Source organism: Mercenaria mercenaria, unplaced genomic scaffold (genome assembly GCF_021730395.1).
Source record: "Mercenaria mercenaria strain notata unplaced genomic scaffold, MADL_Memer_1 contig_3573, whole genome shotgun sequence".
Classification (NCBI taxonomy): domain Eukaryota; kingdom Metazoa; phylum Mollusca; class Bivalvia; order Venerida; family Veneridae; genus Mercenaria; species Mercenaria mercenaria.
In genome coordinates, this window is record NW_026461725.1 from 55,047 (window position 1) to 82,946 (window position 27,900).

The following is a 27,900-nucleotide window of genomic DNA, read 5'->3' on the forward strand; positions in this document are numbered from 1 at the left end:
TCAGGCGGAGAGTACTTTCAATGTATCATATAGTCATTGTATAAAAAATGACTGAGGTATGGATAGCATGCCACTGTTACCACTACTTATCAAACTTTCCCCGTATTTGAATTTAACTGAGGGTTCGCCGCCGTTTAAATACATCTGCGGATGTCTCTAAATTGTTTTTTGTACTTTTAGCATGTGTAAATGTTGAGTTCTGCTCAACCCGGGGCTAGAGGGCGTGGACGGTAGCATGCACTTCCACTACCGTCCATGAACAGGCTCAATTAAACCGAGCCAGATTATTAAGGTTGTGAATGATAGCAGTTTGTATCGAGCCAGTTTCTTTCATGTTGTAAATTGATCAAACCGCTGACAAGACGTATGCTTGATAATATGTAATTCTTTAGTATTAGAAGCTGTGAAATGATTTATACTAACTTTTTAACTGTTCTTTCATGTGTTGAAATTCTTCGTCTTTCTGAAAAAAAAACAAAATTCATAGTGGTTTGAATAATCACAATACTTTTCTTAAACTTGTGGACTGTTCACATTATCCACATAACATTTGCATACATTGAATAAATCCATTGACACACAAACAACTGGGAATTTAGTTGAAAAGTGTTGAATCGTTGGCTAACACTGCCTAAACATCATTTAATTTCAGTAGATTTAACAATGATACATTCATCGATCCGTGATATGACCTTTGATGTCAAAAACATGAAAATATTTGTTTGAAATAAATCAAATATATAATAGTGTGTATGACTGCCATTACATCTTATTACATCAAACTATTTTGTACCATATATTCATGCCTTAACTGACAAATCCTTGGTCAATGACACCCATTTTAATGCGATGGTATAACAGTAAAAATGGGAATTGGCGGATATGCGGTGTCCATACATTCGTTCAAAACAAATGTTTCGGATTACTTTTCTAGCAAACAAAATGAGAAAACCTTAAAATAAATACGCTAATTTCATCTTAAACTACACAATTTGCAAATAATTGCCGAAATTATAAAACACTTCCGTGTGGCACTTCAGCTTGTGTTAACTTATTTATTTTCTCTTACTTTTGAAGAGGCATTGTGACAATATAACTCTTTTGAGAGTGCATTATGTGGCTTAATATTCTTTTCAATTACATGTGTATGTGTTTATATATATTTAAAATGTATTGTTGCTGAACAATACGGATAATATAGCGAGAAATGGGTATAAATGAAGTGCCTTTTGACATACTATTACATAGTTTAATTGCGAAAAATTACAATATAAATAACTAAACCGGTTTCACCATTGACATGGATCTTCAGGAGAATGTTAATAACAACGTCCTCGTCAGACAACGGCGTTATCAATAATGATGTCGCTTATATGTAAATAATATATATTCTAAAATTGTCCTTTGCACCATTGAAAAAAAAAACAACTGTTTCAAATAACATTTTCGACCGATTTACTGACCTAAATCATGTATATAAATGTCTGCTGACTGGAAGTATCGCATTGTCAGCTTGTCTTATATGTTAAGTATGTAGTGTCTCCCTGTTTCCTTAGAATGATGGTTTCTCATATATAATATTTTTTCTAGAGCATTGTAGCACATATACCACATTCTTAATTTCGCAAGTTTCAGAAAATTTCATTTTAAAAAAATTGCCGTTACTAAATGCATATGTGTTTCCTTCAAGAAAACAGCATAATCCAAAGTTTTCTCAGCCACATTTCGTAATTCTGTATTCTTCATATCATATTGTGTGTGGCATTTATTCAAAGCAGATGGATGGTTGTAAAAACTGTCAAAATATCGTTCTGGTAAAATATATCACTTAAAAATATTTTAAGTATAAAAGGGTCTAGTTAGAAAAGTTCACAAGCATATCTACTAATTTTCAGTCAGCATTCGTGTAATTATGTACGGGATATATCGAAAAATATTTGTTTGTTTTGGGTTTACTGTTGAAAAATCGCGTTTTCAACAGTATTTCAGTCATGTAACGGCGGGCAGTTAACCTACCCAGTGTTCCTGGATTCTGTACCAGTACAAACCTGTTCTCCACAAGTAACTGCCAACTTCCCCACATGAATCAGAGGTGGAGGACTAATGATTTCAGACACAATGTCGTTTATCAAATAGTCACGGAGAACATACGCCCAGCGCCCGAGGATCGAACCCACGACCCCGCGATCCGTAGACCAACGCTCTACCTATTGAGCTAAGCGGGTCTTCGAAAACTTTCGTTGTCTTGTGACATTGATAAATCAAAACTTGCACTATCATGTGTATCATGGGGCTCACAAAAGTATTTAGTTTTATTCTAAATATGGACCCCTAAAACACCTTTGTTTCATAAAATATCACTTACGTTTTTAATAATGTGTCGTCAATTCAATTTTAAAACAAATTCGTTATATTCTTGTTTGGTTAATATCCTAAGAATAGCCGAAGATTTGACGCATAAAACATCTTTCATGTTTATCTGTATTTTATAACTTAAATTTCCATGTAAAATTCATTAAATTTGGTTCAGTAAGAAAGAAGTGGATATTTTTTAAACTTCAACAATTTATATTTTTATCTCCAAAAACTACTATAACGGGCCTTAAATTGTCCTCTTTTACATACGCGCCAAAATAGCATGAGCTCACGACTATGTCGCGATTCCCGTGAAAATCCAATATTTGGAGGAACATAACCTAACAAATTGACTGGACTAGATATCCTTAGTGCCAACACATTTTGCAGTTTGACGTCACTATGTCACTCTTCTGTTCTTGGTAGAAATTATTCTTTTGCTCGATCGAGGTAAGAAATTTATTTGTTAAATTTTTATACGGTTTTAGTAATACGATTTTATTTAGTAAATTTTTGTTCATTCTACAGAGTTTTGTAAAATGTTATTTTTTCGGCAAGAGCTCGTTTCGATATGTCAGGTTTATTTATTAAATTTCTCAGACTTTTGTAAATTATTTATTTCGAAAGAGGAATCTAAAATGTTTCATTTGCATAAATTGTAAAAGTTTTATTGGAAAATGTGTAACGTGAAACTTAGCAAGTACTTTTGTCATAAATCTTATATGTCAATCTTTTCGTTGTAAATTATGGAACGCCGGTATTGCATTGTATTGTAATGTATAAATGTATCTGTTGACAAGTATAGTATTTGATATGTAATTGCAATTTGCCTGGATGTGCATTTCCCAGCGCAGAGATTTTTCGTCCCATGGTTGTGCCTTAACCGCCAAGCCACTGACTTTTGTAGTCAACAGAGACAGCTCAGGGATACAAACACCGGACATGGGGAGCCAGAATAGAGTCAACGTCTTCACGATTTAGTGGGACTTTATCATACAAAAGTTTAGGGGTGCTACTTTAAGTTTTAACTAATAGTAAACATCGGTTAAATCGTTACGAGAACAATCAACTGTAATTAATAGAAATAAACATCTTGTAGAAATCGGATTGTGAGCTCATTTTTTCTTTCTTTTCTTCTGTTTAGTTTTTTTTTTCATTCATTTTAAATAATCATTTTTTTGTAAATAAACTTGTAAATATTGCAATGAGTGTTGAATTGTTCCTGTAGTTTCTGTCCCCGGTTCGACCTTCCTGTCACACTGGTGTCAGAACTGGGATGGTTAACCAGCCTACTCTCTATTCGAACATTATTAACACTCATTTAACTGCAGCAATAGTTTGTAAAGGTTCCTTATGTTTTGTTCTATTGTTGTTACACATATAATAGTTGTATCCATTTTTCAGAGTGACGACTTACCTCAGACCAGACAGGTCCATAGCTTCAGCTAACCAGCTCTAGAGGTCAACGACTGGTAGACAGTGGACACTTGGAATCTGAGGTGAGTTCGTTCGTTTTATTATACTTTTGGGTTTTATTTTGTGTCACTTTATGATGAGGCCACCATTTATCTGTGCAGATAGTGACCGCTCTTGACAGGAAGAGTTATCCTACTCACTTTTATTTGTGCGTCGCCCTATTTCTCCCAGTGATCCTATTATGTATTAGTGTTCTGTATATATTCTGGATACAGTATTTTAACCTTTACCATGCTAATGTTTTTTTAAAATGGACTGGTCTCTCATTTAATTTGGGCAGTACCATTTATCATTTGAAGGGGCATTCACAGAAAATATACCGACTGAATAGCAAACAGTGCAGACCAAGATCGGATTGCACGGATGTGCAGTCTGACCTTGGTCTGCCCTGTTCGCAAAGGCAGAATCACTTGCCACCAGCAGGCTAAAGGTTAAAATGTGTGTGTGATAGCAAGGTTGTTTACTTGCATATACTTTTAACCTACTGTAATGTTTTAGTACTATACAGTTGTGTTATATACCTAGACTTTGTCATAGGATGAAGCGCTTTGGTTTATTTTGTTTCATTTATTACATTAAAGTGTTAACACTAGTTAAAGTTGATCATTAGTTGGTTAGGCTAGGGTATTGTTATAGCCTACTGTCACTGTACATTGTTTTATGTTGCCTGTGCAACCTTGATTGACACGTAGTACTGTTGCGCAACTGAGTGTCTTATTTAATTGAGGACGTTTGTGTAGTATATACTTTGTGAAAATAGTATTTTGTTTTGGCTCTTTAATGATAACTGTAGAGCCTTAATTTAAACTAGTTTAGTCTAGTATTCCCTCCCGGTATTTTTTTGACTAGTGTCTCAAGTTGTTATAGTAGCTGTTGTACTGTAGTGTTCTATAGTGTTAATATAGTGTAATCATTTAAACATAACTAGTGTAGGGGAGTTAACGAAGGACAGGAGTAAGGTTATGAAGAAGAAGGGTTACGTAACTGTGTTAAGGTAGAGCAGGCTAGGGAACGTGAGGAACGACATAGTAGACTAGAAACAGAGAAAGATAGATTAAAGCAGAGAAGGAAAGATTAGAGTTAGAAGCTAGAATACAGAAGGAAAAATTAGAACATGAGCGTAAGTTAGAGCTAGATAAGTTAGAAATGGAAAAGGAGAAGTTACTGTTAGCTAGGAAGTTATGGTACCTTAGAACATGTAGAAGATGAGAAGGAAATATAGGAGTCAGAAGCTAAATTACAGAAGGAAAAAATAGAATATTAGCGTAAGTTTGAGCTAGAAATGGAAAAGGAGAAGTTACTGTTAGCTAGGAAGTTAGAAACAGAGAAGGAGGAAGCAGAATGTAAGAAGTTAGAGACAGAACATAAGTTCGAGTGAGACTTAGAAACAATGAATAAGAAAAAGTAAGGTTAAGATGTTCCCCTTTGATGAGAAAATTGATTCCATGGATGCGTACTTGAATTTGTACGAAACGTACGCTGTTGCGCAGGATTAGGACAAAGAGATATGGTCTCTTAACTTACCGTTCCTTCTGAAAGGTACGGTGAGAGAGGTCTTTTATAGGCTTCCGTTAGAATATTGGAAGGGCTATTATAAACTAATAGACCTTGAGCTGACAATAACCCCCCCCCCCCCCTAGGGATATTTCTACGCTAAAATTTTCTTAAAGCGTATAATATGAGCTATCATTCCAGAAATTCTGCCATCTGGCAGTCGGGTTCTTTTTACGTTACAGCCTATTTTATACGTTACCATTAATAATTTCTAGAAAATACTAACTGGCACTACAATTAGCCATAAATGGTTTACTAGCTACACAATATGTCATTATATAAAGAAAGAATATACAAATTTACATTTTGCAGGTAAAATTGACATTTATAGGCATGTGCTTTACGTTATCAAATGTACGTTACCAAAAATTGTAACGAAAATAGAAAATATATCTATGTTTTTTTTATATTTTATTTGAAGTGTTTATGTCAAAAGTGTATTGACAAGAGGTTGTGGTTATAACAGATGTGAGCTTGATGTAATTATATCAGTTGTAAGATCTTCTAATTATTACGGAAAAATAGGCGGTAATGTATAGTAAAGAAGACGAAATAATATAATGTTGACAATATGAGTTTCACATATATACTAATTACTTTTTTTAAAAAGAAGTCGAAAAGTATTTGGGATTTTGTAAAATATTTTGTCTAAGCAGATACGTAACATGTACAAATTACATAAATGTGTACTATATATTTTAAAACATATAAATGTATTACAAAATATAAATCTATGTAACGAAAATTACTAATTAAATAAATCATATATAGTTTTCTTCAAACTGAATTTACAATCAAGATTAACAAAAAAGAATAATTTTCATGTGAAATGAAACTGATTTACTTGAGTGGAAAATGAAATGAAATGAAATAAATAAATAGATAAATTACAAATGTGTGTAATGACTTGCAGAGAATGAGTGCTCAGACTTGCTACATACATATGGCACCTTCGAATTATTCAATCAATGATAATAATGATAATACTACAGCCCAGCATATGATTAAAACGTCAGTAGATGCAAGTAATGAAGTTTGCCAGAAATATATTATAGTGACGTGTGACTCGGCTGTTGCTAAGAAGGCATATTCTTTGATTCTGTAGTCTAGAGATAATTGTTAGAATGGGCGTGTTTCACACAATCTGCTCTATATTTGGGCCTCTAAGAAAATTAATGAAGGGCAATGATCTTACAGAACTTGTAGTAGAATCAGGAATTTGTTCTAGTTGTTCATTTGATAAAGTATTACCAGGTAAATGCTACAACCATACCCTAAATGTACACAGGACTGTAATGGAAGCTCTTGAGAGTTTGCTTCTATGCAAGTTTGAAGAGACAAAACCCCGCAAAGAAAGCATTTCAGAAGAAACTTATGTTACAGAAACGAACTGAAGGTCCATGCAAAGGTGTTTGAAATAGTAACTCTCCTGACTTTGAAGAATATTTCAATTGACTTGGGCAGTTCAAATCAGAAATCAGAAATGGCGAAAGTGGCAAAACTGCTTAATTTTGGTTAATGTATGTAAACATAATACACTTGATGTTGTTACTCATCAAAGCAACACAGATTTATGCTTCTGTTTTACATACAGCATCTCTGTAAAAACTGTGCTCTTTGTTCTTCGCATTTGATCGCAATATTGATGCCCGCTACCTCCTCGTTTACCTGTTGACATTGATGAATATTGATCCAGGTACATAAAAGTTACTCCAAAGTAATGATTTCAGTGTATCTAGGTCTTCTGTGCCAGCATTGAGAAATGCTGTAGATATCACTACAGAGAAGACAAGTAACAGATATGCAAAGTCTGATGTTGGCATACTTGTTTTCAGTAGAAACTATGCTGCATTATTATGTCCACTGGTGCATGGCACGTCATTACATAGCCAGGTATGTTGAAGCAACACTTCAGAATGCAGAAATACACAGAAAAGATATGCTCCAACACAAAGAAGTATAACCTACTCAAATACGCAGGAGTGAAGAAGAAGTTAATGGGGTTATGATGGCATAAAATCCTTCACGAACCTATTCTAGGCTTAAAAAATCCAGCAAAGATGAAAATTACTGTGTGTCGTCTGGTATTCCTGTGAAATCAGAAGTCGCCCATGACCTTAAGGCAACTGAAATAGGTGAGAAAAAAAACAATGGACGGATTATCAAAAGAAAATTGACTGAAAAATCAGTTCCTTTTCAAGACTCCATTAAGAGAAGATTAAGAGAGGAAAACTCAAAACATTTGCCACTGCTGAAGTTAAAATACTCAAAACAAAATACTACAGATAAGAGCAGAACGTAACGTCTATGAACAGTTGGTACTTTTGGCTGTTAAGCACAACATAAATCTAAAATTGACACTTTCTTTTCCTCTAGGACCTATCCCCTGCCCGTTATAGCCACTGCGACTGCAATGTCAATGAAAACAGACTATTCAAAACTTCTTCACTCTGTAAAGGCTGCAGCCGTCCCAAAAAGATGACATTGTTTTGTTGATTGACAATAACGACCTGCTGCAAAGCATAGTAAGTAACCATCCCTGCAACATTTCAAGACGTAACCGAAGTCAACAACCTAAGACAGCTTGTGTTTTGACATGAATGCTTTTCAGTTACATGGTTCTTTGATTTTCACTCCTTACAAGTAAGAATTTTGGAGAAGATCTACGCCTTCCACGCTGATATGATTTGATCGACTGAGGACTGTAAATGTCAGTTACAAAACTCAGTTGATCAATCTAATTTTCGAATAAATATGATTCCTATGCATCAAAGATGAAGAAGAAGACATCTGTATTTTGTCAATGGTGGAAAGTGAAGAGGGGAACACAGTTCAAGCTCGACCCTATATACCGTACCACTGTTTCTGTACAAAGGAAGAAGCAGACACAAGAATAATATCCATTGCATGCATATCAGTAGTACAAGCACTATACGAAAGGCAAAAATCGAAGTTAGATTCCCAGATACAGACGTGTTTGTGTTATTGAGGATATCTTCAAAAATACAAAATACTGTTTTTTACACTGGAACAGGCAATAAGAGACACCATTTAAATACTCACAGCATCTTTATAAGCAAAGGAGAAAGAATCTGCTCAATTTTTCCTGCAATACACTGTCTGACTGGTTGACACAACTGGTGCTTTTCTTCGCACAGGAATAGTAACACCGCACAAATTAGTAGAGAAAAACCAGGTGTATTTTGCAACATCAGCAGAAGTAGTTCACATCACTGATCTGATGACCTCTTAAAGGCATCGAAAATATTGTCTGTGCAATCTATGGAGTGATGAATACAATAACATCAACAAACTTATAATTTGACAGGTTTCTTGCAAAGTATCAAGTAGGTGCTGGCAATGTCCCAAGCAAATATAATTGCATTGACATGAGTCTCTATTTCCACTGTGCCAATTGTCACTCAAAATGCACATAACACTTGTGAAATATCAATTTTCCCAATTACACCAAAAGTAGATGAAAGTGGATAGAAATTTGGATCAGAAAATCTGTTTGAATATGACTGTTGTTCTGATGATATAATGCTTCAAGAACTGGCTGAAATTATTTGTGACACATCAGTAACATGTGACTCCAATGACTCTGATGATGACTATGAAGAAGTAGAGATGATCAATATGATATACGAAACAGACAGTGATTATGATAACTTAGGTGACTGAATCTCGCAACTAAATTGATTCTCAATTTAGATTTGTGTGAATTTATTTAGTTTAACAGATAAGCGGTTGTGTGCGTGTATTTTTTAGTTACTAAAATAAACATTCAGTAACGTATCGTAACGTAGGTGACAATGTCAGTGTTGTGTTTTATGCATTTTTATATCAAACTAGTTCGAGCTTGATAAGATACTCGCATTATCTAAGTTTGAATATCATTATAAGTATTACATGAACAATCTATTGACTAAGAAATTAAATATTATATCGTGAATGTTAGTAACGTATATAATTGTAACGTACTTGTTCTTAAAACGACTGAGCGATAAATACTTAAATACTAATGTAATGTGTATCTGAAAATACTATAATTTAGACATATCTGATATTTTCTGACAATTAAACTTATTGAATTAATTGATATGAGGATTTTTATAAAACATATGGTAACGTAAATTACAATATGAATTGATCGATTGAGAGAACAAAACTAAGCGGGAACATTGACAACGGCATATTCTGCATATTACTAAATCCACATGCTAATGATTCTGGTTGTTTCTACTATATAAATCACTACATTACAGTTTTATCATTTATTAAATAATTGTTGTGGTAACGTAAATAACAGGCTGTAACTCATAGAGAACCCGCAGGCAAGATGGCAGAATTCAGAAATATGATCTACATACAAGGGGCTTCAAAACTAATGGGGTCTACAAAAATCCCTAGAGGGGGGAGGGTTTCACCTTCCAGCTCTAGGCCTATAAAAGCCGCTTTGTTACGTCAGTTCGAACTCACTAACGATGGCTATAGCAAAAAGTTCAGAACTGAAAAGTCACGTGATAATGAAACATTTGTGATGTTTTAGCTAGAATCAGTAGATACCTAGAAGGTTAGCTTAGGTTGAGCAAGGTAGAGAAAACTTACAAAGGTTTGTTAGATTTTATGCTTAGGGATCAATTCTTAAATGTATGTAACAGAGAACTGTATCAGAATTTGAGTAGTAAGAGGTTGGTTAAAGATAGGGATGTAGGAGAAGATGCAGATTTGTTTGCAAAGACCCGTGGAGGTTCCAAGTATGTCGTGAATCGAACCCATAAGGACCGAGGCAATAACTCAGAGACATTTTCCTAGTAATCGAAATGCAGGCATTGTTAATAGAGGTAGTAATAATGGTGTGAATAGAGTAAGAGGTTATCAACCTTTTGTGTACTGAAATGTACTAATTGTGGTCGTATAAGGCACAGTTCGTACTACTGTAGAAGTGGAAAGTCTGGTAATAATGCTGCAGAGGTAGAGGTAGAGCAGGAGCAGGAGAGTAGTAAAGGAGAGAATAGAGATAGTAAGGAAAATAGAAATAGAGGTAGAGGCCGTGACCGAACTAAGAGTAGAGGTAGAAGGAGAAATATAGAGATAAGAGTCAGTCTAACAGGTCGGTGAGTGGAAATAATATTATAGAACTCTGTGATGTTGAGAAAGATGTAAGCACATAGATGGGAGTGAACACAGGCTAGATGTAGCTCGAGTAAATATTGACTGTCCGTATTTCAAGGGTACAGCTGAGGCTTTGGTGGTAGATAATCCTAATAATTATGTTATAATTGGTAATGTAGCGGGAGATGTAGAACTTCAGTTTAGTAGTTTAGCGTCAGCAGTAGAAACTAGCGCAGGCCAAAGTAAAGAAGCAAGTTAAGCTTAAAGTTCCGTCACAGATTCTAGATATCTCTAGAGAGGAATTTTAGGAAAATCAACAGAAAGATAGTATTTTAGATTTGTGTAGAAAGAAGGCTGAGGAAGGTAAGATTAAGTGTAGAGGCAAGGGTTTAGTGAAGTTTGAGGTTAGGAATAAGCTGGTGTATAGAGAATATACCGTCCAGAATGCAGAGTAAAGTAGACAGTTGGTTGTACATAAATGTCGTAGGGAAACGGTGTTGTAAGTTGCGCATGATTCGTACTGTCAGGTCATTTAGGAGTAAGAAAAACTAGTGATAGGGTATTCGGTGAATTTTACTGGCAAGGAGTAATGGCAGAGGTTAGGAGGTATTGTCAGTCATGTAGTATATGTCAACATACTATAGCTGAGGGAAGAGTAAGCAAAGTTCCGTTAGGAAAGATGCCTTTGATTGATACTCCATTTAAGAGAGTTGCTGTCGACATTGTTGGCCCGATAGAACCTATGACTGATAGGAAAAACAGATATATTTTGACTATGGTAGATTATGTTACTAGATATCCGGAAGCAATAGCACTACCTAGTATTAAACCTGAGAGAGTAGCAGAGGCATTAGTAGATATGTATAGTAAATTAGGAGTTTCAGAGGACATGCTTACCGACCGCTGATCGCAGTTTACGTCATACCTTATGGCAGAAGTTAGTAGATTATTGTCATTAAGGCAGTTAACTACAACACAGTGTCACCCTGTGTGTAACGGTTTAGTAGAGAAATTGAACGGTAGTTTGGAGCAAATGTTGAAGCATGTGTGTAGTGAGAGACCTAGAGACTGGGATAGGTATTTGAATGCTATGTTGTTTGCTTACTGTGAAGTTCCGCAAGAAAGTTTGGGTTTTTCTCCCTTTGAATTACTTAACGGCAGAACAATCCGCGGACCGATAACTGTTCTAAGAGGGTTACTGGTTGGTAAGACGGAAAATGATGAGGTGAAAACCACTTACCAGTATGTTATGGATTTGCAAAAAAGTTGGAGGATATGTGTAAGATAGTTCAGCAAGAGTCAGCAAAACGTATTGCTAGGTACAAGAAGAATTACAATAGGAAGGCTACAGATAGGAGGTTTAAGACAGGAAGCAAGGTACTTGTATTGTTACTTATGAAACATAATAAGTTGTTGTTACATTGGAAAGGTCCTTACGTAGTAGTAGAGGTAGAAATAGACTAGATTACAGGACAGATGTAGACGGAAAGTTGAAAACTTTTCACGCAAACATGCTGAAACAGTACTGTGAAAGGAAAGATGATATTAAGTCTATACCGGATAAGGGTTTATCAACTAAGGTTGGAGCAGCTATTGTAGAGGAGGATCAAAGAGATTACGATAGAATAGATCCGAATGAAAGTAGTGATGAGTTTTCGAGTAGTGTAGAAAAGGATATAGTTAGTGTCCTTATATAAAGCAGGGTACAGAAACGTACAAAGATGAAGAGATAAATCTAGAGTTACCAGTAGAATGTAAGAGATAGTAGAGTTGTCAGAAAAATTCTCGGATGTACTGACAGATATTTCTGGGAATACCAACTTAGCTGAACATGATATTCAGTTGTCAACTACAGATCCGAAAGGAGTAAAGGGTTATCCTATTCCTTTTAATTTGCAGCCAGTAGTAAAAGAGGAAGTAGATAAAATGTTGGAGTTGGGAGTAATCTAACAATCAAATGCTCCATTTTACTCCCAAACTGTCCTTATTAGGAAAAAAGTTAACAGCATCAGGTTCTGTATTGATTTCCGCCAGGTCAACAAACTGACAGTTTTCTATGCTGAGCCTATACCAAACATGGAGGAGATGTTTTCGAGACTATCTAAATATAGATATATTTCTAAACTAGACCTTAGCAAGGGTTATTGTCAGGTTCCTTTGTCTAAAACGTTAAACCAATGACTGCTTTTGAAATTCCGAAAGGTTTGTTCCAATGCCGCAAGATGCCATTTGGATTAGTTAACGCCCCTGCAACGTTTTGCAGACCTTGGGTGCTCAGATAGTTTCATTGATGATATCCTTGTGTATACAATCACATGGCCAGAACATGTAGAGGCACTTACTGAGTTGTTAACCAGACTAAGAGAGGCTAAGTTAACAGCTAAACAGACGAAGTGTTTTATAGGGTTTCAGAAGTTAGAATGAATTGGGCATATAATAGGAGATGTCCAGACCCTTAAACCAGTTCAAAATAAGGTAAAGGCCATACAAAATGCCAAGAGACCGAAAACCAAGAAGGCAATATGCTCATTCTTAGATGTAGTCGGATTTTACAGGAAGTTTATCCCTAATTTTGCCGCCATTGCAGTTCCACTCACAGATTTGGCGAAAAATGGTCAGCCAAATCTTGTAGAGTAGGGTGAAAGTAAAGATAAGGCTTTTCAGACTTTGAAGACTAGTTAAATGGGTCCGCCAATTTTGAAGTTGCCAGATTTAGATAAGACTTTTATATTGAGAGTAGATGCTTCAGATGTAGGTGTGGGATCTGTATTGCTTCAGGAACGTAATGGAGAGAAATTACCTGTAGCGTATGCTAACTAGGGGGCAAAATTACTCAGTGATGCAGGAAGAGTGTTTAGCGATAGTATGGACAGTGGCTAAGTTTCACCGGCATTTGTTCAGTAAGGACTTTGTCTTAGAAACAGATCATCAGCCGCTCACCTATTTGAGTAAAGCTAAACTTAGCAATTACAGGTTGATGAGATAGGCCTTGGTATTGCAGCCATTTAGGATCAGTATTGGAGCAATTCCTGGTAGAGAAAATGTAGGTGTAGATTATTTGAATAGAGTGTAGACAGGAGGCTATATAATATGGTGTACAGATAGTGACAGTTTTTTTTTTTTTGGTTCTTTTCAGTATGTCATTTTGTTTTCATGTAAGAAAATTATAAATTTTCTTTTAAAGGGGGTACGTGTGTCACAAACTGACATATGGGCCTCAACCTATTTGTAGTTTAAATGCAGGTCAGGATATGTCAGGCTTATTTATTAAATTTTTCAGACTTTGTAAATTATTTATTTCTAAAAAGGAATCTAAAATGTTCCATTTGTATAAATTGTAAAATTTTTATTGGAAAATGTGTAACTTGAAAGTTAGCAAGTAATTTTGTCATTAATCGTATATGTCAATCTTTTTGTTGTACATTATGGAACGCCGGTATTGAATTGTACTGTTATGTATAAATGCAATCTGAAATTATTGTGTGCCAGTCTATAGCATATCTATAAAATGTCCATTTTGTTGTATGGTAGTCGATAATACATTCATGCCAGCTATAATAATTGTGTTACGTTTGATTTGCATTGCTTTTTTGTTAATTTGTGGTTGCAAATAATAGCTGCAGTTTATCATCATCTTATCTATATTTTTTATCATAATCTTTTCATATCTATATTATACTTTAACTTTAGACTAGTAAGTAATTAATTTGAGAAATAATGGAAGTAATAAGTGACGTATTGTATTCACGTGACGTCTGAATTTAGTAGTATGTATATTTTGGATGTTAAGTAGCACGTATTATTTATGGGAGCCTACGGAGGTATGGTATACCCAAAGGAGCAGGTTTATGCCTTTATTTGTATTTGGTATGGTGCTTACCATATGTTATAGATTTTAACTTCTTCCACCAGACGCCTTTTTACCTGGTGATGTCACGACCCGGAAATATTACCCGTGGTTTGCTTTACTTTACTTGCCTGGATGTGAATTTCCCAGCGCAGGGCTTTTTCGCCCAATGGTTGTGCCTTAACCGCCAAGCCGCTGACTTTGTAGTCAACTGAGACAGCTCAGGGATACAAACACCGGACATGGGGAGCCAGAATGGGTAATTGGATTGTGAGCTCAGTTTGTTTTTCTTTATTTGCTTCTATTTAGTTGTTTTTTTCATTCATTGTAAATAATATTTTTTTCTGTAAATGAACTTGTAAATATTGTAATGAGTGTTGAATTGTTCCTGTAGTTTCTATCCCCGATTCGACCATCCTGTCACAAATGTGGTAATTGCTTTTTCAGGTGCGTTGATATGGAACTTTTGAAAAATCATTCCAGCCACAAAAAAATTCAGAGCAAATGTAGTAAAAGATATGAGAGAAAATAAAGACTACTTGTCAAAGATAATAGATGGAGATTTTGTAACTCATAATGACTACATGGCTCTTATGCATGATAAATCATGTAAATGGACGACGGAAGCGGAAATCATTGCAGCCGCCAACTATTATAATGTTGATATATATGTGAAGAATGCAATGACTCAGAAGTAGAAAGGCTAAAATTTCCGTTTGATAAGGGACTTAATTTGAAATAAAATGTTATCTATGTCTGCAACTAAAAAATGAATACTTTAGAACACAATATCTCATGAAAACCATTCAGCAGTTCTCAAATTTCTCTTCTGTCTAAAGGAGTGAAATTTGTGCCAACAAGAAAACTTATCGACAAGGGCAAATTTAATACTGATTTGAAATCCTGGGAGCGCCGCATGAGATTACGCGAGTATTTCTACACGTATGATGAAGAGGAAATTCCGACTGACTATAACAGAAAGGAAGAGTCCACTTGGACTCCAGCAGCAGGGAGAGAAAAATGGCTTTATGCTTACTTAAAGAGTGTAAATATATGATGTAATTTCAGGCCTAAAACAACGTTTCAAAACAAATCTTACACACCATGAAGAGTGAGCAATGAAAGAACATGACACAATCGTTATTCGGCCTGCGGACAAGGGCTCTGGGATGGTTGTCATGGACACCCAAGAATACGTAAATAAACTCCAGGGAGAACTGACTGATAATAATACTTATGTTGAAGTGAGAGAAGACAATACCATTACAATAAATATTAAGGTGAAAAAGATCGCAGATGAGATGTGCAAAAACGGAACAATTACAAAGGACTTGATATGGTATATTAGGTCATTCAATGCCACTTCTGGTAGACTTCAAGGAAATCCCAAATTGCACAAAGCTGGGCTGCCGTTGAGGACTAATGTGAATGGAAGGGGTCATCCAACTGAAAAGATGGTGGAAATAATAGAGGAAGAACTCCGTAACAATGTGACATCACTTCAGTCATATATAAAAGACACCATAGATTTTTTAAACAAACTGCGAAATATTAAACAACTATACTGAACAGCAAAAGAAACTACCCAGTTTTATAACTGGGTTATTTTTTATTAAGAAACTTTAATATATAAATAATTTGTGTTTTTCATATCACAGTACACTTGAAGAACTTCACGTGTAAAATTTTTAAAAAATCAATCAACCGTGAAGTCAGTAGTCTCACAATAGCCGTTTTGCACGAAACTCACGTGCACCTATAATTAACAATTTTCTTTGTGAAATTTTATTATCATTGGAAATATTGATAATTGACTAACTTGAAAAACAGTATAAAGTTTAAAAATGATTTTGGTTGCACCACATGACTGAATCAAATTTAGCGCGAACATCCAATTTGGATGTTACAATGCAACTGACACTAAGAAGTTATAGCATTTCAAACGGCTTTTGTGGGACTATCGTCTTCACGGTTGACTGATTTTTAAAAATTTATCACGTGAAGATCTTCAAGTGTATTTTTTGTATGAACAAAAAACAATTCAAATTTGAAAAAAATATTTTTTTTTTATTTCAAAATATACCAGTAATACATCTGGATAGTTTCTTGTGCTGTTCAGTATACGTCCGGAAGGAACGTTACTTTTCGGCTTTGATGGAAAGGCTCTTTACTCGACTGTACTGCGTCAGGAGGCGCGTGATGCGGTTATTTAATCCCTAGACAGAAGAATACAGGCCGACATTCCAACAGCAGACATCGTAAGAATGATGGACACCGTGCTGGAGAACGATACATTCTCCTTTGGTGGCAAACATTATGTACAAACAGAAGGAACGGCGATTGGCTCACATCTCGGAATGAACTATGCATCGACGTATCTGGTGCATGGGAATCAGAGTAAATGCAAAGATGTCTTGTTGATGACGTCTGGGTCTGTGGACGCAAGGTATAGATTCTTTAAAGGAATTCCATGAGCTTGGGAACCAAATTCTTCCGAGGATTCAAATAACACTCCGCTACTCTACTGTAAAATTTCCTTGACGTCAAGACATCTATTCACAGAAACTCAAAAAAGACAGACTTACACACATTAAGAAAGTGACAAACACTTGTACCTCCATTAGGAATCATCCCACCCAGAAACAACTAAGAAAGCTATGAAAAGAATTTGCTCTGATGAATCAAAATATAAACTGCACAGAGCCGAAATCAAAACCCAGTTACATAGTAGAGGGTACAATGAACAGTTTGTGGAAACTGACCTAATAAAGGTAGACGTGAAAAAACGTGATGACTTGCTGCTCTACAATAAGGCAAAAAAAAAGAGAACAAGCGGGTTCCGATTGTGCTGACGATTTTCCGAGCACTACCAAATATAGGTCGAATTTTATGGAAACATTTACCCATGCTTCACACCTCTGATAGGATGAAACGAGTATTTCCAGAGGCACCCGTTACAGCTTTCAGGGACTGCAATCTGCAAGTCATACGTATACACAAAAACATGATAGACAGTTCTTTAAGGAAAATAATTCATGCGGCTCGTGTGGTGCAAAATGGTGTGATGTGTGCCAATACATCATGAAAGCCGATTCATTCATCGACGCCAACGGAAAAACATATAACGTGCGCAACGAGATGAACTGTAAGGGTTCAAACGTGGTGTACGCGGTGTTCTGCAAACGTTACCAGTCATACATATATGTAGTGGAAACCGGCGCTAACTTGTGTCCGAGACATTTGTTGAACCTTTCCAGGATTAGAACGAAAAATGATGATCCAGTGGCCGTCCATTTCAACACTAACGGCCACAATAAGGATGACTTTGCTGTGATGGGACTGGAAAAGCTGCACGGCACGGACCGCAAAACAATTGAGAAGTTATGGAAAAACAAACTAAGGATATACCAACCCTATGACATTAACACCAAAGAATACCGCTCAACTGAGTTACAGGCATTGGACGTTGTGCCAAAACGTACAGACGTAAAGTCACTTCCGTTTAGTTGTATACATTGTTAAATAAACACCGCTGAAGAAAACCGAAAGGTCGAAAGCTCCGGCTACTGCATTTAAGCGAATATTTATATCAAAGAGATTTTTAACTTGTAATTTTAATCAGTTAATCTATTTAACACCACAAAAAGCATTCCCTTCAATCTTTTATTCCGCTATATTATCCGTATTGTTCAGCAACAATACATTTTGGATATATGTATTGAGTAGAAAAAAAGAAGATAGTAAATAACATCTTTACTTGTTTCTGAGCTTCTTTTAATATATCAGCAGCTTCCTTCATTGCATGTTCTTTCAAGTTTTGGATTTCTTCTGACGTACGTATATCAGTTTGATGTGTTTTTAACTATAAAAAGATAATAAATAGTGAAATATTTTTTCTGCATTGATTTGATTGTATATATTACTCAATTTTACAACAGGTCAGAAAATAGTATGTGCAAATATAAATAAATTTATATCGTCTTAAAACGTTTTGAACTGAACTATAATGATCATGTAACACACCGGGAAAAACTAATGAAACAATGACCTTGAAATTAAATGTCCTAAAACACATTTGTATGGAATAGCACTTTGTAATTATTTTACAACATCCATATGATCTTTATATCATATCAAAGTAGAAGTTATCCCAGGCATGAATGTGTAATTGTTTTCTTGGTTATAGGTAAAACTTTTCATCTGTGACGTCGCAAACATGACTGCACGATTGTTTTGGCGCTACGTTAAAAATCGGTTTATTTTCTCGTTAACGTTGTGCCAATCGAATGATATAGATGAACAGACACAATATGCTTCTACTCACGGTTTGTTTGTATGTGCATATGACAGAAATACCAAAGTATCAAATTTTAAGTATTATTGTATTCTGTATTCTTCTTTAGATAATGACTTTATATTAGATGTATATATGCATGTGTAACGTATTATATACTCTTCCTGTGTGGAGGTAATAAAATAATTCTATTCTATTTTTCTAATTAGAACATTTTTTTTCATAAAAAAACTCATTATATAAGTGGAATAAAACGCTGAACAAAATTGAAAAATGTCTTGCATATCACAGATTTGTTTTTAGAATAAATCAGAAATGGTTATTGAATGAAAAGAACACACGCAGTATCTGCATTAACTCATTTTCATAGCAGTTGGAAAAAGTGTATTATTGCATTTGATTAAACATTCGAAATAGGGGGGTTCCACGCAACATCGACTATTACACGTATGCAGTGAACTTCTATGTATGTTAAAAAACAAAACAAAAAAAACAACACTTCCTTAATTATTACACATAAATTCCATCTGTTGCCCGCTACATATCGCTACAACTATAACTTATCAGATTTATGTTTTACAAGTACATTTTAAGCGTGTACAATAAAATTGCACAATCTGTCATAATCTGAACATCGGGAGTTTAAAGATATATGAAATTTAGAAATAAAATGCTACTCGTATATGTGCACTTACAACAGCGCTGAAACGTATACTAAAATTGCATTTACTCAATCCCTGTCTACAAACAATAACGAACTTTACAGTGTAAATATTTTTAGGATACCAGCACTGTATTATGCAATGTTATGTTTGTTTAGGAAAAATACATTTATTTTAGATTAAATCATCTTATCTCGAACCCAAGACGCCTTATCTCGAGCGCATGACATCTTATCTCGAGCGCATAATATCTTATCTTGTGTGTTCGACATTTTATCTCGTGCACGCATCTTATCTCCTGCGCATGACTTTTTCTCTTCCCTTAAATAATGCACAAACGGGAACATGGGGTCTCCTCAATCATCAAAAGCTAGAAAGTCGCTATGTGACTAAAATTGTGTCGGTGTGACGTCATTCCCAACATCCGTCTGTTTGATTTTTGTTGTTCCACATTTGGAAAATGCTACATGCTTGCCTCAGTGTTATGTTTTTTGTGTGCACGACCTTGGTCTAATCCCCTCAGTCAAGTGTGACAGTTACCTTAAAGACAGAGGAAATTTGTTTGCTCGCGAGAATCGATCTCACTAAGTAAAGCATAAAGAGTTTTCAAAATATACGACAAAGTTATGTTCTTGACAAAAAAATAGCTGCACATATGAACGGACGGACGCACGCACGCACGCACACATGCACGCACTCACGCATGAATATTTCCCTGTATCTATATGACATGAAAAATGTTGTTATTTAAAAGTTACACACCGTGTGACTTTTGGCCTCACCGATAGATTGAACGATATGGGGTGGGTGTCAGGAAAGTGGGGATAGTGTAGTAACACTTCGTTGGGGACAGACAAATATATCATAACTATCAATTACTTTCACCACTCTTTATCTCATATCGTATTCGTTATTCCGGGAGACCAAAATACGTTTTTTCCCTTTTATTATCTAATTTTTCGTAGGAGGAGGTGAGGATGGGTGGTTGGGGAGGGTAGGAGTAGGAGGATGGTGATGTGCAGAGATTGCTTTACCAATTAAAGAAAAACTGACCTAGAGCTAGACTTTTGGAATTGCAGAGTAACGATAAAGACCATTTCTTGATAAATGCGACTTCATTTTACAAGTTTATGAACAAGAAAGAGGACTTTGTAGACATTTCTCATTCTCATTTCTATTAAAATATGAACATGAATCATTTTTACGTTTTAAACATCTTTCCCCCTAGTGAGGCAACAAAATATTTCACATGTCTTTGTAAATAATTATTATATATTTATGCTGCAAAAATGGTACTTGGTCGCAGGGGGGAAGTGTTAAAATTGAAAAGAAACTACGTACAGGGTGTCAGCAAACGAATTTTACATAAAATATTTGACACTTACTGCATATGTTTCCTAAACCTTACATATCTACAGCTTTATTCATGTTTGTATATTTCAAGAATAGAAAACACAAAACTAAATAAATAGCGGACATAGAAAGTCAAGCTAGAAAGCAGACTGATCGTAATAAGTATATCTTCTGCCTCTTGACAATCTGGATCTATTGACTGAGTGTCACCAGGACTGAGACAACAGCGTCTGTCGTAAGTCATGAACCAAGCAATTGGCTTGGACACGTACATATATATGTGTCTTCAACTTATACATGACAAAGAGATATAGGCGAACTTCTATTGGAATAGTGCAACTTTGGTGCAAACTTTTAAACTTTTAAGCAAACCTAGAATGTATTTAAAGAACAACATTTGCTTTAATTCGAACCAAAGAACACTGGATCCAGCATCCGAAACTCTGGCAGAAGTACATCAGTCACCAACTCCTGAACTGTCCCTGTTGCTTCGAGAACTAACACTGAGGCCCATAAAACTAATACTTACGAACATAGAACCCATACTGACACGCCTAGAACTAACAATGATTCGCCAAGAATTAACACCAATTCGCTTACACGTCTGAAACTTATTCCAAAGCCGACCGAACTACAAATAATGACCTCAAAGAACAAACAGAAACACCACAAAAATATCTTCATTATATGTTGATACTAGCTAGTGAAGTTGAGTGAATCGGGCGGGCTCGCGATCCTTCTTTATTTCTACAATGTATTTTTATGCTGTTTTATTCTCTTTTTTGTATTAAAGTAACAGAAAGCACATTTAAATGTTTGCTAGACATTAAAAATATAAGCTAAATTTACATGACTTAGTGGCGTAGCCGCTTTAATTTCAGTACAGCAAGACTAGGCCTACAGATAATGTAGGAAACTGGAAAAACTTAACACACCAAAAATGCAATATTAAGGGACCTAGAAAGGAGCAAACGATGCATTTAGAACGTGCCAACATGTGTCATATAATGCTAAAAGTAAGGAACCCCTGAACCCACAGGGGCAAAGGCAGTCTTCTACACCCCTCCGCTTAAACTGAAAAAAGGCCAACTACGCCAATGTATGGCCATCTTCACCACTGAATGTATCCGATATATAATCTTCCACATAATGCCCGGTCAGTATTGTACATGTGTAAATACAGTATAGCAATAGATGTATAGAAAACAAACAATAGGCTATGATCAATGCATCAGTTATCATGGGCACTCGGATGGAAAGATCTGAACTACAGTTATGGGACCAAATGTTTTGTTCCACATTTGTTTTTTTTTCCTTTTCGTTTATTTCGTCTATTTTTAAAAGTGTCAATAAAACTGATAATCTGCATGGCATATGTTAATTTATTATGTTAAAATATTTCATAATTATAGATATACCTTAAATGCCAATGCTTATTTTAACTAAAAATACACATTTTAAAATTTTCAAAAATATTACCCTTAGTTACAAACTATTCGAATTTCAAAAAAACAAATATGAAATAAAATTGTTTTTTTTTTGTCACAGTTTGATATTTATCAGTATTTGAAGCCTTAATATAAAACTACCTGCTATCGAAGTCAAGAAATAGCATTGAATTTGGGCAAAATCCCCTGCATAATGTCCGATGCCCTTTTAAAATGCGCTCCAGATACACGAGACAAGTTGTCGAGCGCACGAGATAAGATGTTGTGACCACGAGATAAGATGTCGTGCGCGCAAGATAATTTAATCTTTAAAAAATAAATGCATGTCCTAAACATACCACCGAAATACTAGTATTAACATCCGCTTCTAATCACAAAAAAATATACGCCTACGTCTTACTCTTATGTATCAATGTAATAATAAGCGTGAACTGAAACAGAAATGATCAAAATTGCGGCATCTCTGATGCTCAGCCAAATAAAGCACGGACTCTTACTTAAATTGCTAGCAGAGGTATAAGTACATGTATAAAATCTAAACCTCTATATACTAACACCTATCACAGTAAAGTACTCTAATTTTAAAGGAAAACAAGGTATTGTCAAACATTTAAGAAAAAAGTCTTCCTGCAAGACTTTGCCTTTATCACTACACTTACATGAATATGTTCTTGTGACCTTACTGTAGTCATGAGATTCTTCTTTTGTTTGTTTGTCTTGGGTTTTTCAACAGTATTTCAGTTATTTAACGGTGGGCAGCTAACCTAATCAATCTTCCTGTACCAGTACAAACCAGTTCTTCGCCAAGCGACTGTTAACTTCCCCTCATGAATCAGAGGTGGAGGACGAATGATTTCAGACACTGTCTTTTATCATCACGGAGAACGTACGCCTCGCTCAGAACTCAAACGCACGAACCCGCGATCCGTAGATCTGCGCTCTCACTTTTGAGTGAATCGGGCGGGCTCGAGATCCTTCTTTAACTTTCTTTAGCTTACGTTCTTCAGCTATTAAAATCTTCAAACAATTTCCTTTTCATAAAAAATGAAATAGATTATATATTTAGAAAATACCTTGATTGCCTACATAACGGGACACATTTTTGCCAAATTAAACAAGATCTGGAAGCAGAATGGTTATAAAAGTCAGACATGAAATATTCTAATTATAAAACAAGAATTGAGAAAATACAAGTACATTTATACGGCAATATTAAGTGCATACATGCTTTTTAAGTATATAGAATATTCTTACTTTACCATACCCGCGTTGTATCTAAGAGCGCACTTTGACGTCACTTTTTGTTCGTCGGATATGGGACAAAAAATCAGCGGCGCTAAAACAGACGTGCATGGTAATGTTTGCGACGCCACAACTAAAAGGTCTCACTTACAACCAAGAAAACAGATACACATTGATGACGGAGGTAGTTCCTACTTTAATACGATATCAAAATCAAACGCGGGTTGTAAAAATATTACAAAGTGCTATTCCACCTTAAACGTTTAAGCAATAATTTGTATATGAAAATGAAATAAATAATAAAATAAAAACGTAATCCGTTAACAGACACCAACGTGAATACAGTCAGGGCGACTTTATTGCTAAGGCTTTATACTTGACATTCTAACTATATTTTTAAGTTATCACATTTTTAAATAGAATCTCTTTATATATGACTTAAAAAGTAATATAATATTTATGCATAAGAGCATAAATTAGTTTAGTATCTGATTTGACCAAAGGGTAAATAAAGTGAAAAAGACAAAAGCTTAAATAGCAGAAGTACATTAAATGTCACCTTGTCAATAGCTTTCAAAGCCTCTTTCACGCTTTCATCATTTGCAAGTACATCCTCATTAGCATTGTTCTTCACTTCCAGAACATCTTTGAAATTATCTAGGTATTCATGAAGTTGGTCCTCTGATAGTTCATAATTTGCATTGTGCAGTATCTCATTGCGACTTGTTCTCGCCTAAAAAGAAACATATATTTATATCTATAGAATATGTATTTTATTGGATAAAATGGTTTCATTTGTCAATGATTCAAATGTACTACACATAAAAACATCATAAAATCTTGCTTGTGTACCAGATAAATTTGTATGTTAAAGTACGTAAAATCAAGCAATGACGCATTTGTAACATACATTACACATTGTCCTTATAACTTACGGAATGTCTTGTGATCCATAATATATTTTTTGTGACTGAGGCAGTAGGAAAAACATTTAGGAATGTGCATTTGAGATGTATTTATTTAAAAGTCAACTAATCTTGACAGAAATAAAGTAATAGATATCACCCTATCAAATACACCATAATTGCCATCTGTTAGATAGCTCCTGTTGTTTATGAACAAACACAGCAGTCCTGCGCAGTCAATTTCTTTAGAAGACCCCTTCCCTTTGTAGCCTTTGGTATTTATATAGCAAGTTGCCACACTCCATGGATCATAGCTCCATCGTTCAAGTTGCGTATTTTCCAATTCAGGATGCTCGAACCGATGATCAAAAACTATTTGGTCATAAAACTGACTGCAGTATCCACCATTAGGACACGGCCGCCTATTATATTGAGAACCTGAACATAGACACTTATTCTTGTTTTGTTTTCTGTTACACTGTTTCTTGTTGTGCAAGGGATAAAGACTGGCTGCACTACAAGATATACATGGTTTTTCTAAATGAGGCAGAGTCTTCAACATCTCAGAATGGCGACGTTTCACTTCTTTCTCTGCTATACATTCTAGACCAAGCTTTAGGTGCTTAAGACCAAGTACACCTCTTACCCAGCTGGAGAAAAGCTTTCCTGATAGCTGTTCTTTTACTAATTGATTAGTTTCGCCTGTGAATTTAAAATTAGTAAAGAAGATTTTTAGTCAGGAATATAAACAATATAGGATATCATGTCATTTACTTTCATTTTAGATCGCAAACTTTTAAGACATTCATTGTCCAAATAATATAATTATATGTGATTGTAGTTCACGAAGTTTGTCTAAAGAGAATTGTTACAAGTAGTCATTGTTCCTTATGTATAATTATCACTTGGCAGTGTCGTTCAGTTTTTAAAGAAACATTTTTACTTTACATGTAATGCCAATTCCGAATAAAAGTTGTAAATAAATGCACAACCAAGTCAGTATATATCTTACCTTTTACTGTCATTGTTGTACATGATGTAACTCTACCAAATGCTACTACGTACAATCCGTCATCTTCAAACTGCACATTCCGAATAATAAGTTTATACTCCAGACCTTCTGAAACGACAACTACTCGAGACGATTGTGTGATTTCTTTGTTGTTATGGAACCATTTTGGGTTCTTAGTGTGTGCGTTAACAGTGCAAACGAGGGAAACATCCCTATTTTCTTTGACCTGTCCGTCAACATCTATATGTAAAGCTTTGACCACCATGAAATCTTGTTCTGTGTTAACACAATTATGCAATTAGTTATACTCTATAATTTCGAACTTAACAACAAAATCTGAAACAGGTTGTAAGCTGATCTGAGCATATCGTCACATTTCATGTTAGATAGGAGTTTTATTTGCATTTCTAATGCCAACTATGTAGATACTTAGCCAGGTGAGCAATACAGGGCCTTCGTTTCCCTCTTTATTTTCCAATTTTTTTTTCAAATGATACTTAAAGTGCTTGAAATAAAAATTGGTCTAAACAAAACTAACGTTTGACTTAGGAATTTTCTGCTCAATGATTTCAAATACGGGAATGTTCTGATGGCTTGATAGGACATAGATACTTAGTCAGGCATTTGTTTCAAGGTTTACATTCTGTGTTTTAGAGTTTCTGTCGGTGTCAAAATTTCAAGCAATATTTAGTATTAAAAAGTATTTAGATAAGCTTACATACTTGAGACTTTAACGTAAGCTGACGTTGAAACGTTATTGTAGATGCATGAGTATTTGCCAGTATTTTCTGGAATTGCTCTTGCAAACACCAACCAGTGATAGCTTTTATCTGCAAGAACCTTGACAGTTTTCGTTTCAAGAAGCGGTTCATCATTTTTCCGCCACTCAGCTTGACTTCCAATTGTGTTTAGTTCACAAGAGAGAACTACTAAATCATCTTCATGCACAACTATATCGGATAGTGGCTGAATGAACTCTGTTTACTGTCCTGCTATACATGTATCTATAAAAAAGATTATTACAAATTCATCTAAAATCTCAGTTAAATTCTATGGAACCTGAAATGTCAATATACTCCTGACGTTCAAATTTCTTCCGAGTGGGTGACGTCATTTGTGACGTCAGTTTCATATATGTTATTGGGTTTTAAAGTACTTTAACGACGACAGTTTCAATTTCATTCAGGTTTGATAACAGTTAGTATCATTTATGTAATAATTTTAAGTGCAAATGCGTATGTCATAAAAGGGTTATTAGATTTTCGTCGAGAAATATGCACTCGTTCTTTCGAGGAATATTATTGCGCTCCTAAAATCGAGCAATATTTTCCCCGCATATTTCTCGATACAAATCTAAAACATAGAGGAATGAATACGTGATCCAATATGTTTTCCAAAGAAGGAAGCAATATCAATAATTGTGATACGTTTACTTCGTATTTGAATGCAATTACCTTCTATTTAGCCTGGTCTATGCAATAAAATACATAAAGTGACAAGAAAAGTATCATTTCTACAAAACACGAGAAAGACAACGACTTCCAAATTGTTTTGAAAAAGACTGTTGAAATAGGTGAGTTATTAAGTTTAGATGTTATTTCATTTTCAATAAAGTTTCGCTAAACACTTTTAGACCTTAATATGTATATATAAGCATATAACGCTATAGTACTTGGGTAGGACGACATTTTCTCATGAATGTTGCACGAATTTACGTTTGGACGTAAGTAATATACATTAATTCACACTTGTTGTATACCATGTAATAAACATTCTAATATGATTGTTTCTACTTACGCTAAAGCGACGTCACGTTAACGTGCGATGACGTCAATGATTTTGTTTCGAACAAAACACAGCGCAACTACATTTTATCAACAGTTTTAGATTAAGGGCATATTAGAATCGAAATAATATATAGCAAAATCGTGTTTCACCTAAATTAATACACTCAAAATCGGTTATACGTCTCCAGAATAATTCACTCGGGCTACGCCTCTTTCAGTGCATTAATAACGTTAAAACACTCTTTTTTCTATACATTATTTCTTAACTAATATTTACGTTAAAACTACACCAGCTTACGTCCTCAGGCAGTATTTCATAGTGTGCCAATTACCAAATGCTGGTACATATTCGGTCCCAAGCAGAACGACGGCATGTCAATAATTTTTTTTTAAATGTATATGATACAAATGTCAATAAACGGCAGTAATATATTTATCTCTTATTTATTATGGTAACAGATAATAATTGTACCTGACATGTAAATATCAAATACTGGCTGCTTAAGATGAAGCTTACAAAGTTAACAGTTTTATCTGTGCATACATTATTACAGTTGTTCTTGTATTCAGACTGTATTTGTACATTTATCCGTTGACATTTATATATATTATCTTATTTATACATATAACAATATGTTATAATGGGTGGGAATAGCTACTTACCATTGTAGTCTATCTTCTCCCCTGTTTCTCTCAACGGATCATCTTTTGTTTCGCTCTGGCCATCTAAAGCAAATTCGCTACTTATGGCCAAATGAATATGCCTATCTACATCCCCCGTCTGTTTCAGTTCCTTAATGACATCTTTGCTAACTTTGATTGCTTCTGATCCATCGTACAAATGAAT

The 27,900-nt window shown here is 35.0% G+C and overlaps 2 protein-coding genes across 2 annotated transcripts in view; both read right to left on the reverse strand.

Annotated features, from left to right (window-relative positions):
* The window catches only part of LOC128553187 (uncharacterized), a 55,004-nt gene extending 36,796 nt beyond the window's left edge, over positions 1–18,208 (reverse strand). Inside the window, exons 1-2 of the mRNA XM_053534305.1 lie at positions 18,108–18,208; positions 424–463 (exon numbers count right to left, since the gene is read on the reverse strand). Coding sequence (XP_053390280.1) covers positions 424–463; positions 18,108–18,149 — 82 coding nt within the window. The 5' untranslated portion in view covers positions 18,150–18,208. The remainder of the gene's footprint in view (positions 1–423; positions 464–18,107) is intronic.
* Positions 18,209–19,370: 1,162 nt separating this feature from the next.
* On the reverse strand, positions 19,371–27,894 carry LOC128553186 (uncharacterized). The gene is made up of 6 exons (XM_053534304.1): positions 27,717–27,894; positions 25,989–26,270; positions 25,267–25,542; positions 24,415–24,956; positions 23,909–24,082; positions 19,371–19,385 (listed from the first exon to the last, which is right to left on the reverse strand). Exons 3-6 carry the CDS (start codon positions 25,529–25,531, stop codon positions 19,371–19,373), a joined length of 996 nt encoding a protein of 331 aa, XP_053390279.1. The 5' UTR covers positions 25,532–25,542; positions 25,989–26,270; positions 27,717–27,894.
* Positions 27,895–27,900: the final 6 nt, after the last annotated feature.